At 36.9% G+C, this 13,121-nt stretch overlaps 2 protein-coding genes across 4 annotated transcripts in view; both read right to left on the bottom strand.

Moving 5' to 3' along the window:
* Nucleotides 1-10,253, bottom strand: part of LOC139982943 (coiled-coil domain-containing protein 174-like) — a 10,568-nt gene extending 315 nt beyond the window's left edge. Inside the window, exons 1-10 of one of the 3 annotated variants that reach the window (XM_071996162.1) lie at nucleotides 10,185-10,253; nucleotides 9,013-9,086; nucleotides 8,384-8,485; nucleotides 7,389-7,551; nucleotides 6,185-6,359; nucleotides 4,911-5,012; nucleotides 4,068-4,231; nucleotides 3,012-3,106; nucleotides 1,849-2,128; nucleotides 1-399 (exon numbers count right to left, since the gene is read on the bottom strand). The exon at nucleotides 1-399 is cut by the window's left edge and continues 315 nt beyond it. In XM_071996162.1, coding sequence (XP_071852263.1) covers nucleotides 1-399; nucleotides 1,849-2,128; nucleotides 3,012-3,106; nucleotides 4,068-4,231; nucleotides 4,911-5,012; nucleotides 6,185-6,359; nucleotides 7,389-7,551; nucleotides 8,384-8,485; nucleotides 9,013-9,051 — 1,519 coding nt within the window. In that variant the 5' untranslated portion in view covers nucleotides 9,052-9,086; nucleotides 10,185-10,253. Of the gene's footprint in view, nucleotides 400-1,848; nucleotides 2,129-3,011; nucleotides 3,107-4,067; nucleotides 4,232-4,910; nucleotides 5,013-6,184; nucleotides 6,360-7,388; nucleotides 7,552-8,383; nucleotides 8,486-9,012; nucleotides 9,087-9,978 lie in introns of all 3 variants that reach the window. The other 2 variants (XM_071996160.1, XM_071996163.1) reach the window with 2 other exon arrangements.
* Nucleotides 10,254-11,515: 1,262 nt separating this feature from the next.
* On the bottom strand, nucleotides 11,516-12,976 carry LOC139982431 (uncharacterized). The gene is made up of 2 exons (XM_071995284.1): nucleotides 12,627-12,976; nucleotides 11,516-12,408 (listed from the first exon to the last, which is right to left on the bottom strand). Exons 1-2 carry the CDS (start codon nucleotides 12,695-12,697, stop codon nucleotides 11,646-11,648), a joined length of 834 nt encoding a protein of 277 aa, XP_071851385.1. The 5' UTR covers nucleotides 12,698-12,976; the 3' UTR covers nucleotides 11,516-11,645.
* Between the last annotated feature and the right edge of the window lie 145 nt (nucleotides 12,977-13,121).

The following is a 13,121-nucleotide window of genomic DNA, read 5'->3' as shown; positions in this document are numbered from 1 at the left end:
CCTTTGATGACTCCACCTCGGTATTTGTAGAGTTTCTTAACCTTTGACCTCCAAGATGAACTTCAGTATTAACATTTGAATTTCTTGCTGACATTTGCCCATAACTGTCTCTAACTTCAAACTGGTTTCCTACTGCATGTAATGTCTGTGATCTTCCAGACATTCCTGAAGAATCTTCACTTTGGTCGTTTGAAACCGTTGAGTCATTATAATTCATGTATGACCTTTGACCGACATAGTCCTGTCCTTTCACTGATGATGGGTCTTGACCTCTCCAAGTTTTGTTGAATTTTCCTGTTTTCTTCTTTGCATAAGATGGTATATAGTCTGTGGGAGGAGCAAACTCTGTTGGTCTCTCATCTCTAATCTTCGCTCTCTGCTCTACCCAAGCTTTGGGTGCTGGGAACGATAAAAGGCAGAAATAATCATGTTTAGTTAATTTAACAACAGGTAGGTTCAATCTATTACTGTATATAAACTATAATCCTCACAACCCTTCCATACAATTTGAGAAACAAGTGAATTGATTTTTTCACCCCAAACAGAGCAAAACCTAGCACAAATTTACCCTAAAAATTCATGACAGAAAAAATTTCTGACCAGACCAGACGAAAACTTTGTAAGTTTCCAAGGCAAGGGCAATTTGTACACGAAAGTGATACTACGCAGAACATGAAAAAATCGAAAATATTTGGACACGTTTGCCATTATAAATGCTGTTCAAATCTTTTCCCTAATAATTAATCTCAAATTACTCTCAAACCTATACTATATCCTATGCTGATGTCTTATCTATAATGTATCCCATACCACCGTCTTACCTTTAACGTATCCCAAATTACTCTCAAACCTATACTCTATCCCATGCTAATATCTTACCTAAAATGTATCCCATACCAGTCTTACCTATAACGTATCCAACATTACTCTCAAACCTATACTTTATCCCATGCTGATGTCATACCTATAATGCATCAAAAATACATTATCTCAATCTACACTATATCCCATGCTAATATCTTACCTATAATGTATCCCAAATTACTCTCAAACCCATACTATATCCTATGATAAATACCTTACCTACAATGTATCCCAAATTACTCTCAAACCTATACTATATCCCATACTGTTGTCTTACCTATAACGTATCCCATGCTACTGTTTTACCTATAACGTATCCCATGCTAATGTCTTACCTATAACGTATCCCATGCTACTGTCATACCTATAACGTATCCCATGCTACTGTTTTACCTGTAACGTATCCCATGCTACTGTCTTACCTATAACGTATCCCATGCTACTGTCTTACCTATAATGTATTCCATGCTAATGTCTTACCTATAACGTATCCCATGCTAATGTCTTACCTATAACGTATCCCATGCTACTGTCTTACCTATAACGTATCCCATGCCACTGTTTTACCTATAACGTATCCCATGCTAATGTTTTACCTATAACGTATCCCATGCTACTGTCTTACCTATAATGTATCCCATGCTACTGTTTTACCTACAACGTATCCCATGCTAATGTTTTACCTATAACGTATCCCATGCTACTGTCTTACCTATTAATGTATCCCATGCTACTGTTTTACCTACAACGTATCCCATGCTAATGTTTTACCTATAAGGTATCTCATGCTACTGTTTTACCTATATGCTTATATGCTTTATGCCATACTTCTGTCTTACCCAGCACATACACTCCATGCTACTGTCTTACCTAACATATATACTCCATGCGTTTAATGTAGCCTATGCTACCAGCTAACCTTTGACATTTCCACTGTTTCCACCTTTAATACCCTATATTATACATCCCATGCTACCATCTTACCTTTATGGACATCCCAATCTCTGTCTTCCTTAGATGATTCCTTCTTAGCTGCTTCTACCAGCCTCAAAGTCCGCTGCCAGTTTGGGTCCATTTTCTCCTCCCTCGGCTCCTCCTCCTTCTTCTCAACTGTCTGCTCCTGTTTCTTGTCCTCTCTCTCCTCCACCAAACCTGCATCTCCCATCTTTATCTTCTTCCTTTGACGGACTTTTTCTAATCTGGCCTCCAGGGCAGCCTTCCTTTTAGCTTTCAGTTCCTCCCTCTTGCTTCTCTTGTCCACAGTCTATGCAAATGATCAAATTGAAATCAATGAAAATCTAATGTATGGGCAAACATCGAAGATAAACACCAGATGCAGACATCTCTGAAGTAAGTCAGTCATTAGTACGAGAACCTAAAACTAGAGTTAATGAATTAATTATTAATAAATCCTAATTTGAAACTATAAGGGTTAATTAACAATGGATACCTCACTGTGTAGAATCTTACGTATTTTCGCTTCTGACAAATTTAAGCTTTCAGTGAAAACATAAAGGCTAACAAGGTAACTCTTAATAAAATACTAAGATTTTCTAAACTTGTTTTTGACGGGTCCTGGTCATTAAATTTTGGCATATTTGAAGGATGTGTGTTCTTTCTCACATACACGTTAGATTTTTTGTTATAAAAGTTTGTCATTTGGGATATTGCAAAGGCCATTCTATTAAACCAACATTTGATAATATAATGTTAATTTCATTGCTGGATAAAGGTCCTTATATGGAGAACAAAACTGTATCTATAATTATTTAATTAACAATCACTATTCTACACTGTGTAGAATCTTTATCTTATTTGCCTGCGAACAATTTTAGATCCCGGTGAAGAAAATAATTTAAAGCAACGGCTAAAGAAAGTAAGTCTTGAATGATAACTTTTAACCTTTTTTGAGTCTGTCCTTCAGCACATTTGAAAGGCTTTTTTTGTCTTGATTTATACAAAGTAGAGTTCTTGTTTCAAGTCTTTGTTCTTTAAATCTTGCAATTTTATTTTATTTGACAATATGATGTGAATTTCATCGCCTTATATGAAGTTTGCCACATGACTTTGATGTTTTTACACCCATGAATCAGGTGGTTCGACAATATCGTGGATTCTATCAATGTTCTTCAATTCCGTCCTCTCACCTCATCCCGGAGGTAATTCAAGGTCTTCAACTGTTCATCTCTGGTATCTTCATCCTTGGCAAAGTCAAAGTAGCCCACGCCATGAGTACGGACCTCTGCAAATCAAAATCAAAATCAGCACCTATCATTGCTTACCTATAGATGCAACATTACTTATTAATACATAATACCTCTTCCAGTTTCAAGCACCATATTATTGCATTCAAGCTCTTCTAGTTTCAAGCAATATGTTATTCTATTCAAGCTCTTCCAGTTTTCAAGCACAATGTTATTGCCTTTAAGCTCTTCTAGTTTCAAGCACCATGTTATTGCATTCAAGCTCTTCCAGGTTTCAAGCAACATGTTATTGCATTCAAGCTCTTCCAGGTTTCAAGCACCATGTTATTGTATTCAAGCTCTTCCAGGTTTCAAGCACCATGTTATTGCAATGAAACTCTTCCAGTTTCAAGCACCATGTTATTGCAACAAGCTCTGCCAGTTTCAAGCAACATGTTATTGAATTCAAGCTCTTCCAGGTTTCAAGCACCATGTTAAATCAAGATCTTACAGTTTCAAGCACCATGTTATTGCAATGAAGCTCTTTGAGTTTCAACCACGCTGTTATTTCAATCAAGAAACACTGTGCAATTACCAGTAGCCTCTGACATTTGGAAACTTTAATACTTTAATGAAAAATAAGTTTTCAATCTATGAATTTGTTACATATATGGAAATGGACTTTCTGAATTGAACAAATATATATTTTATGTCATAAAGATGTACACCAAGACAGGTTGACTGGTTTTGAAACCCTAGGGGGTGGAGGGAGGGGGGGTGGGATAGTGGCGATGTGGGAAGGATGAAATTATGAATACTGCCCTCCTTGAATTTAAGTCATAATAAAATTATATGCAAAAATGGAAATAAGTCACCAGACTTCTGACATAGTACAAAATGTTTCAAGAAGATTGAGAAAAAAAGTTTAAAATCTTTGAAAACCAGGATTTCTCTCCATCTTGGAAGCTCAGATTTTTTAGGCTGATTTCTAAAGACTGACCTATTGGATGACAGACTTACCGTCGAATCGGACATTTTGATAGTGGATGGAGGACTGTCCTCGATTCAGTAGATCTTCTTGTTCTTGCTCCCATTTCTTCCTCATCCTCTCGCGATACATGTCGGAGGACATCATTTCTGGCATGTCGCCCTCATCGGTTCTTGCGTCACCTACGGATTCCTCTCTACGGAAGCAACGTAGAAAATTATTTAAACAAAAAAAATTGAAAATTCAAATCTAGTGTAAAATGATAAACTGCATAGTTTAAGTCTCATCAACATCATTTTTTCAACTTTTCGATTTTTAACTTTTCATTCTTTGAAAAGGTTTGGCAAATTTTTCAAATTTTCTTCACAAATGGTAACAATATTAGCAAATATATCATAACTGTTTAGATTGTACAGTTTGTACCATTGAGCATTATGAATGATAATCACAGCAAATAACAAATAATGTTAAAGCATTGCCTGTTAATTTTACCTGACTTTCAAAATTTTACACACTATTATTAATATTATCTTCATTATAGTATTTGAATTTTGTCTTGTGTGGTTCTCAGTTGGTACCAGGGATGCCAACTCCCCTCACCCCCCTCCCCTTCCCTGGCCTCTTCCAAAAGAAGGGAAACGAATCCCATAATTGCATCACACAGGTGGTACACAGCCTTTCACAGCAATATGCTGTACTTTCAAATTATCCAAAACCATTCAGTAGCAAAAATTAGGAAAATATTGGTTATATTGATGAAAGGTAGAGACATTAGGATGGAGAGTAAAAAATGCAGGCAAAATGTAGGAAGAAAACAGTATTGGTAGACATTTTGCTTATGAATTCAATATTTGAAATTTAACTTTGAAACTTACTTAAATTTCTCTGGATTTAGGTCTTTGTCCAGCTTGATAAGTCTCGGTAAATCTTTCTTCATACATCTCCTGGATCTGCCCAGAGTATCGGTGTAGTCAACCCTGCCAGGGGAAAGAGATATATATTAGTGAGAGAGATAGGTGTGAAGGGATAGAAGGGGTGGGGTGGGGGTGTGCAGTGGGGGGTTTAACAGTGACATGTGACATGTGAAAGGAGGGTGTAGCAGGAGGGAAGGGTCAACCCTGCCAGGGAAAAGAGATATATATTAGAGAGACTGATGTAGAAGGGTTAAAGTGTGAAGAGCAGATGGGGTGGGGTGGGGGTGCGGGTGCAGGTGGGGTGATGGGTTTTACAATGACATGTGAACGAATGAAAAGAGATATGAGTGAGACCAATGTGAAAGGAGGGTGTAGCAGGAGGCAAGACCAGACAGGGGCAGGGTCAACCCTGCCAGGTGCAAGAGCTATGTAGAAGGGAATAGGTGTGAAGGGCAGAAGGGTGGGAAAGGGGGAGTTTAACCGTGTGAGATGAAAAACAGATATGAGGGAGACTAATGTGGAAGAGGAGGCAGGAGGGAAGACCAGAAGGGGGTGGGGTCAACCCTGGAGATAAAACAGATATATTAGAGAAACTGATGTGAAAGGAAGGGGTGCAGGGCAGAAGGGGTGAGGTCGAGGGGGTTTGGGGTGAGGCTCATCAATTAAAGTGACTGGGGTACCCAGTCTAGCACACAGTCCCTTAGGTCAGGTTCTCAGACACTACACATAAATCCATAGGAAACCATAACATCTAGCAACAAGGTTCACAATGAAATATACTGCTTTTTTTTTCAAGGAAAAATGGTGTTGAATAACCCATCTTTTTTGTAAATAAAAAAAAATAGCATGATTTGGTTCAGTTGTGAATTGATTATGCAATGAATTAACATGAATGTTTACACCTGCAGTAAGTAGTCAATAATAATTAGTCAAGCCTTAAAGCAGCTTGCCAAACATTTATCATATGTTATGTGTTGAATATCTTGATTGAAACACCTAAATATCTACAGAAATAATACCAGCACTCGATGGTTCCCGTTTTTAAGGACTATGAAATGTAATGACAAAAAGATTGCTGTAAACCCATCCTTTTTATCAAGACAAGGATTTCCTTGCTTTTAGACCTTAGACCTTACACAGCAGGTATATTAAGTTTGTCATACAATTGATCAATTGCTGAAATAATTCAATAATAGTAAGACAATTTTGTCCCACATATTTATTTTATTCCTTACCATTCTTCTTCTGGGTTTTCTGGAGCAGGGATTTCACTCTCTGGAGTCAATATGTCCTCTTCTTCATCACTGCAGACTTGATGACCAATTTTATTCCCCCAGCTGTCACTTTTCATGACTTTATCCAACTGTTTCTTCTCAAAGTCAACAAGAAACAGACCATTGGTCTCCTCATCTGTAACCGAACGAATCAGTAATATCAATGGTAGTTCATAAATATCAGGATACATATTTTTTAGGAAACCTTGCCAATTCTATCAAAATCTTCATATATATATATATAGAGAGATATTTAAATCATTGTAAATGAAAGCAAAAAAGAAATAAAAAAAGTTATAAACAATTTGAAAAGAGCAAAGTAAGCTTTGGCTAGGATTTGAACCACTCCCACCAAGTACCCTATACAACCCTCAGTTGGACGGTGGCAATGAGTGGATTTGAACCCTTGTCCCACCAACTACGCTATCCAACCCTAAGCTGGATGGCGGCAATCCCTATATAGCATTTCTATGCTAGGGTGGTCAATCAGAAGTCACAGCATTTGCATAACCCCTATTTGCATAACCCCTATTTGCATAAGAAATGATTATATATGGATCAACCACAGGACTTGTCATCTCAAGGTCGCTCATTAGAATATATTTAAATTTATAATTTTGGTTGGTATAACAGTGAAAAATTTCTGCTAAAAACAAGAAAACAAATATTCTGCAACTTCAGGTTTTTTCATAACCAATATAAAATATTTGGTTACTGGATGAATGTTCTAACTGTGCATATTATTCAATGTGTTATGAAAGGGACTTTATAGTGTTTATAGTGCAAGTTTATAGTGCAAGTTTATAGTGCAAGTGAGCCTACCGTAGATAGCATTCCTTGAGGGCATCTACATACAAAACTAACCAAAGGCATGACCAATATAAAACATTTGGTTATTGGATCAGTGTTATAACTTTGAGCTGTTCAATGTCGTATCAAAGGCATTATAAATACCCTACCTTGCTTATCAAATGACCTCTTTTGACACACAAACAATTTTTTAAAATTTTACTATCACTGCTAGGCAATCAGCACAACAAGAATAGATGCAGTTGGAACAATGGTGCATATGTGCATGGTTTATCTGACGGGGTGGGGGCGGGGCATTTTTTTTGGGGGGGAGCATTTTGGTACACTGAATGTAAGGAGGTTCATTATATTATACCTGGTATAGAGTTTCCCGAGGTCATCTGCTCGTAGAGCTTGGCCTTTGCTTCCAGCATTGATCGGGATTTGTCCAGTTCATCTCTCTCTTTCTGTAATTCTTCTACGTCTTTCTTGACGTGACCTTTAGCTTGTTTCTTCTTTTTACTCCAGATGGACCCAGGCTTCATCAAAATAAGCATAAAAATAAAAATTATTGAAATGAAAAATGATTTTAAATACACAGGGGTTTTATTAAACAAAATCAATATTGTCTGAATGAAATATGAAAGTGGAAACTTGATCTGATTTGATTTCAAATTTGTCCATTAGAAATATTAAGTACATCATATGTCAAAGTGTAAAAAAGAAAATGAAGTCTATCCAGAATGCAAAAATGCATTGTGGTTTCAATGATGTAACATGAACATATTTCTTCATGAATCTGACATAATGTATAGTGAGGGTGTGCATGTTTACAAGGGTTTCACGATTTGACATCTGGTGGCTACAAATGACCTTTGACCAAACACAATAGGCTTCTTTACCTCAATGTGGTACTTGTACACACTAAATGAGAGGTGGGCATAAGCTTCCAGTATTGAGATATCGTGATTACAAGGTTTTCACAATTTGACCCCTGGTGACCCCAAATGACCTTTGCCCTCCACCAAAAACTAAAATGAACAAAAGAAAATGAAGGCTAAAATGGGGGGGGGGGGGGAGAGCAGGGAATAGAAAATTTCATACAAAAATAAAAGTTAATACACCTAACAATTACAAGGATTTTTATAAATTTTAATACACTCTGGGGCAATAACCAACAAGAGCTTAATGATTACCAACTATACAAGACATAATCAACTTCTTAATGAGATTAACAACATTAACATTAACTTGTCTAGGTAACTCTAATGACATTGTAATGTCGTCTTAGAACTTACGAAATGTGGACAAAAGAAATTCCTCTTTCAGAGTGAGAACAAACAGACAGATACACAAACAGGTCTGACTTACTTTTGAAGACAAAGATGGTTTAATAGAAGAGGATGCTCTCCCAAGTTTCTCCTTCTTAAATTCTTCTTGTTTCCGAAGAAGCTCAGCTTTTAATCCCACCAGCTGAATGAGGGAAAATTTAATTCACATTAATGTACATTCAATGTCAGACGATATGAATGGTATTAATGTTTCCTCACCAGTTGAAAACTTTGAAACTAAACCTTAATGCTTCTGTAAGGAAGAAGAAATTAATGGAAGCTATGTGTGCAATAAAAAAATAAATATTAAAAACACCAAAAAGACAATATACCATTGCCATAGTGCAAGTTAATATGTGAAATGAAAATGATCAGTTAAACACACCAACTATTGAAAGGAATATTCATTAAGTGGTATTATTATATTTATGATCATTCTACTGCACTGGCATAGTATGCTGTAAACTGCTTGGAGTCTATGATTAAAAAATAGTTGTTTACATTAATTTCTTAAATTAACAAAACTGCACATGATAATAATTTTCAACATTTGCCATCATGCTACACTGTAGAGTGAATTTCTGAGAATTATTGGTCAAAATAATTATGCCAGATTAATAATAAATAACATTTGAGACAAAACTTGTTTCTTTATGAAGCATTTCTTACCGATGATGAATTAACTGCAATCTTCCTCCTTTTGTCCATCTTTACATTTGCAGCAGACACTTTCTAGACTCACCCTGTTAGTATTAGATGGGTAAATATTAAATCAACAAATGTGTTATACTGTATGGTAGGTTAGAAAAAAACTACTTAGGTACCTTTTAAGAAAAGTCACCCACGAAAGAACTTGAGCACAAAAAACAAAATAACTATGCGCTCTCAACCCCTAGTCCTCTTGCATTGATACTGTGACTGAGTGATGCCTGTCAGGTGTGTATCACAAGTCCGTTAAAAGTGAACCAATTCTACGCATGATCTTAGCCCAAAGACCAAGAAGTGACTACTTTATATAACTTCAACCAGAATGAATAATCACAGGTGACAGATTGTAGGTTCAGAAATTGTATTTAACTTTTAAGTAGTTACTTGTATTACAATACGCTATTCAATGTATGTATGCTGTTGTTTTATCCATGTTAGCCCAAGTAATATTACAGTATGTATTTATGTAAGCTGCACTTGGCTGTTTAATCAAGTTGAACAGGAAGGAAAAATGTATTGACCTTCACAGTTCACACATACGTTGAAGTTCACTGTATAATTCCGCCAAATGGGTGAAAAATACATGGAGATTTCTCAAACACAAACTTACGTTTCTTAGTTCCAGTTATGCTTACGGCTGCTTCGTTACGGTTTTGTAGATTGAAAAAGTGGTTACAATTTGACTAATGGACATATAAACTAAACTAAGCCTACAGACTAGCAGTAGTATAGCCCGTTGTGATACCCGAGAGGGGTTTTTTAACGAGTATCCTACAGAAACAGAAGTTACATATCTAGGCCTAGCCTATAAACACATTACGCAAATTTTGGGGACATGTGAAGTTCCCGTATACCTCTCTCGTGGGGATACACTTAAGCTATATTATAAATCAAAATAAACCACTGAAGACAGGGATGTCAACAAACCTAGGCTTTAATCTACGATGTTGTGGTTTACGAAACCATTCCGTGTTAATTACTATGGGTATGGGTTCCGCTACGACTTTGTGATTGCGGCAGGAATCATGATTTCAGACCAAGAACATTGAAGGCAAGCGATTTAATTTAATAAACTAGATACAATGATTTCGGCCTGACTGTAGAATCCGTACCATATGAATGTGATAGCTTACTTCGAATCGGCAGAATAATAAACAACTGTATAATCCGGTGCTCGCATTGAATAGGTGCGTCTATGGCAAGCCATATGGGACAAACACTGCATAATATATCCGCGTATTAATTGGAATTTATACGCGTATTAATTGGAATATATACGCGTATATATTATGAGCCAATCATATGGATTAAATATATCCGCGTATTAATTTGAATATATACACGTATTAATTCGAATATATACACGTATTAATTCGAAAATATACACGTATTAAATAAAATACATATGGAGATTAAATCCAATATATTTCCCACATGGCTTGCCATACTCTTGCTGTGTACATATACCAACGATAAATGTTTTGGTAGGTTTGCGAGATCGCTTCAAAAAGCGAAACTTTACACATGTACAATTAATACACGTATATATTTCAATTAATACGCGGATATATTATGCGGTGTTTGCCCCACATGGCTTGCCATATATGGCAAGCCATGTGGGACAAACACCGCATAATATATCCGCGTATCAATTCGAATATATACGCGTATTAATTCAAATATACACGTGTTGTAGCCTGCATGTGTAAAGTTTCGCTTTTTGAAGCGATCTCGCGAGCCCGCCAAAACATTTATCGTTGGTATATGTACACAGCAAGAGCGGAAATGTTTTTTCATGCATATTCTAATTAATCCGTGCATATATTGGCCGATTTAATCCCCATATGTATTTTATTTAATACATGTATATATTCGAATTAATACGTGTATATACTCGAATTAATACGTGTATATATTCGAATTAATACGTGTATATATTCGAATTAATACGTGTATATATATTAGAATTAATACGCGGATATATTTAAGCCATATGATTGGCTAATAATATATACGCGTATATATTCCAATTAATACGCGTATAAATTCCAATTAATACGCGGATATATTATGCAGTGTTTGTCCCACATGGCTTGCCATAGCCATATGCGTCGCGTGAATGATTCGCTTGAATGGATTAAATGGGTAGAGTTCTTATTAAAGGGGTAGCGTTATTATTAAAGGGGTAGAGTTATTATTAAAGGGGTAGAGTTCTTATTAAAGGGGTAATGTTACTATTAAAGGGGTAGAGTTATTATTAAAGGGGTAGCGTTATTATTAAAGGGGTAGAGCTATTATTAAAAGGGTAGAGTTCTTATTAAAGGGGTAACGTCGCGGGAAGGATTCGCTTGAATGAAGTAAAGGGGTAGAGTTATTATTTAAGGGGTAGAGGGGGTAGAGTTTCAAATGACAGTCTTTAGTTATTTTATTATTAAAGGGGTAGAGTTAAAAGGAATACAATGAGTCAGAGAATAACATTCTGAATCTACTTTATTTATTATTTAACATATAACATATAACAAATTAAGACGGGAATACAAATAAATAGAAATAAATATTGACATGCGATAAAATACAACGGAATTAATGGGTTCCTAAACGGATGGACTGTGCCACGTGCTGTTGTACACAGAAGAAACGGAATACAGGAACTGAATGAAATGGTCCAGACCTTTATGCTTTACCTGCGAACGCCACAGATGCTCGGCCAAGTAGCCATTCATATGGGCATGTTTTGATCCATATGCAGGTAAGCTTTTTTTGGCGTGCAGCCACTCATTCTCTATGTGGTTCGTACACGCTCCTGTTTCCGCGTTTACGAATTCCACAGAATGATTGACCTTGAGATGAGTATACCCCTCTTTACTCAGGCAATCATAGGCCTTCCAGCAGTCGCTGTGGATGATAGAACCGGGCCTAATCCACTTTTTGATGAGTGTAAGAAAGGTATTCTCATCTCTTTTCTCCACTGGCACCATAAACATTTTGCCCCTGTCTTCCACCTCTCTGCCTCCAAAAACCCACAGTCCGTATTGGATTCTCCCGCAATTATATTTTCGCTTGCCAAACTTGCTTTCGTCGATTTCGACATGGATGCCGCTGCCACCTATCTGTGAACTGGTGTTAAGAATGACTTCTTCGCAAACTTCTAAGGCAAAATAAGCCCAGTCCACACAGGTGGCAGAAGAAAGCCCCAGCTCGTGCTCCAGGAAATTCTGTGGTACTTTCCGACTCCACCAGTAGGTGAATTGGAGGAGCTCTTTGATGGTCAGGTTGGACTTCTCAAACCAGGCCTGGTTTTTCCGCATGGACATGGTGCATTGGTGAACCAGTGGCTTGCTCGAACGACATCTCCATCTATGTATGTGAAGAGAGATATTATTAAATAGAGGTTACGAAGAATGTCTGGAGGGGGGGGGGGGTGGATAGGGTTAGGGTTCACAGTTAGGGTTAGGGGTAAGGGGTAGGGAATAGGGTTAGGAGTTAGAAGAACGGGAGGTGGATTTAGGGAGTGGTTACATCGATGTGGGAGAGAGATAGTAAGAAGAGAACGTATGAAGAGAAATTGTTAGTACCTGTAGCCGTCACTCGTTGCCTTTTGCCCAGAGATGGCTTCCAACTTCATTTTCCACCACAGGTGGAGCATTCAGGGTCTTTCATGATTACTCTCTTGGACATCAACCAAGTTAGGGTCGTCAGCTTGTCTTTAAAGACATCTTCATGGAGCCTGTCGTATGTCATTGGCTTGTTTGTAATTGCTTGTGAACGACTATAACTGGGATTCCAAGAGGTGGATGGAACTAATTCTGCCATTATATTTGTTAGGAACGTGGTTAGAACTTTAACGTTAAGGTGTGTCTTTGAACAGAGCTGCTGCAAGATAGGATTAGTGGAGTATAAACACCTGCTTAAGTCATCACAAAAGAAGACGTTTCAATGGAATTCGTTGTCAATGAAAAAGTTTATTGATCGTAATTAAATACATATTCATTCTTTGCTCTTAATTGTGTTAAATATTCATATTATTATTACATATTCATTATATATTCATGAACATATTGCATATTCAT

This window comes from Apostichopus japonicus, chromosome 16 (assembly GCF_037975245.1).
Source record: "Apostichopus japonicus isolate 1M-3 chromosome 16, ASM3797524v1, whole genome shotgun sequence".
In the NCBI taxonomy this organism is placed as follows: Eukaryota; Metazoa; Echinodermata; class Holothuroidea; order Aspidochirotida; family Stichopodidae; genus Apostichopus; species Apostichopus japonicus.
The sequence above is the reverse complement of the archived record's forward strand: the minus strand, read 5'-3'. Positions and strand labels throughout refer to the sequence as shown.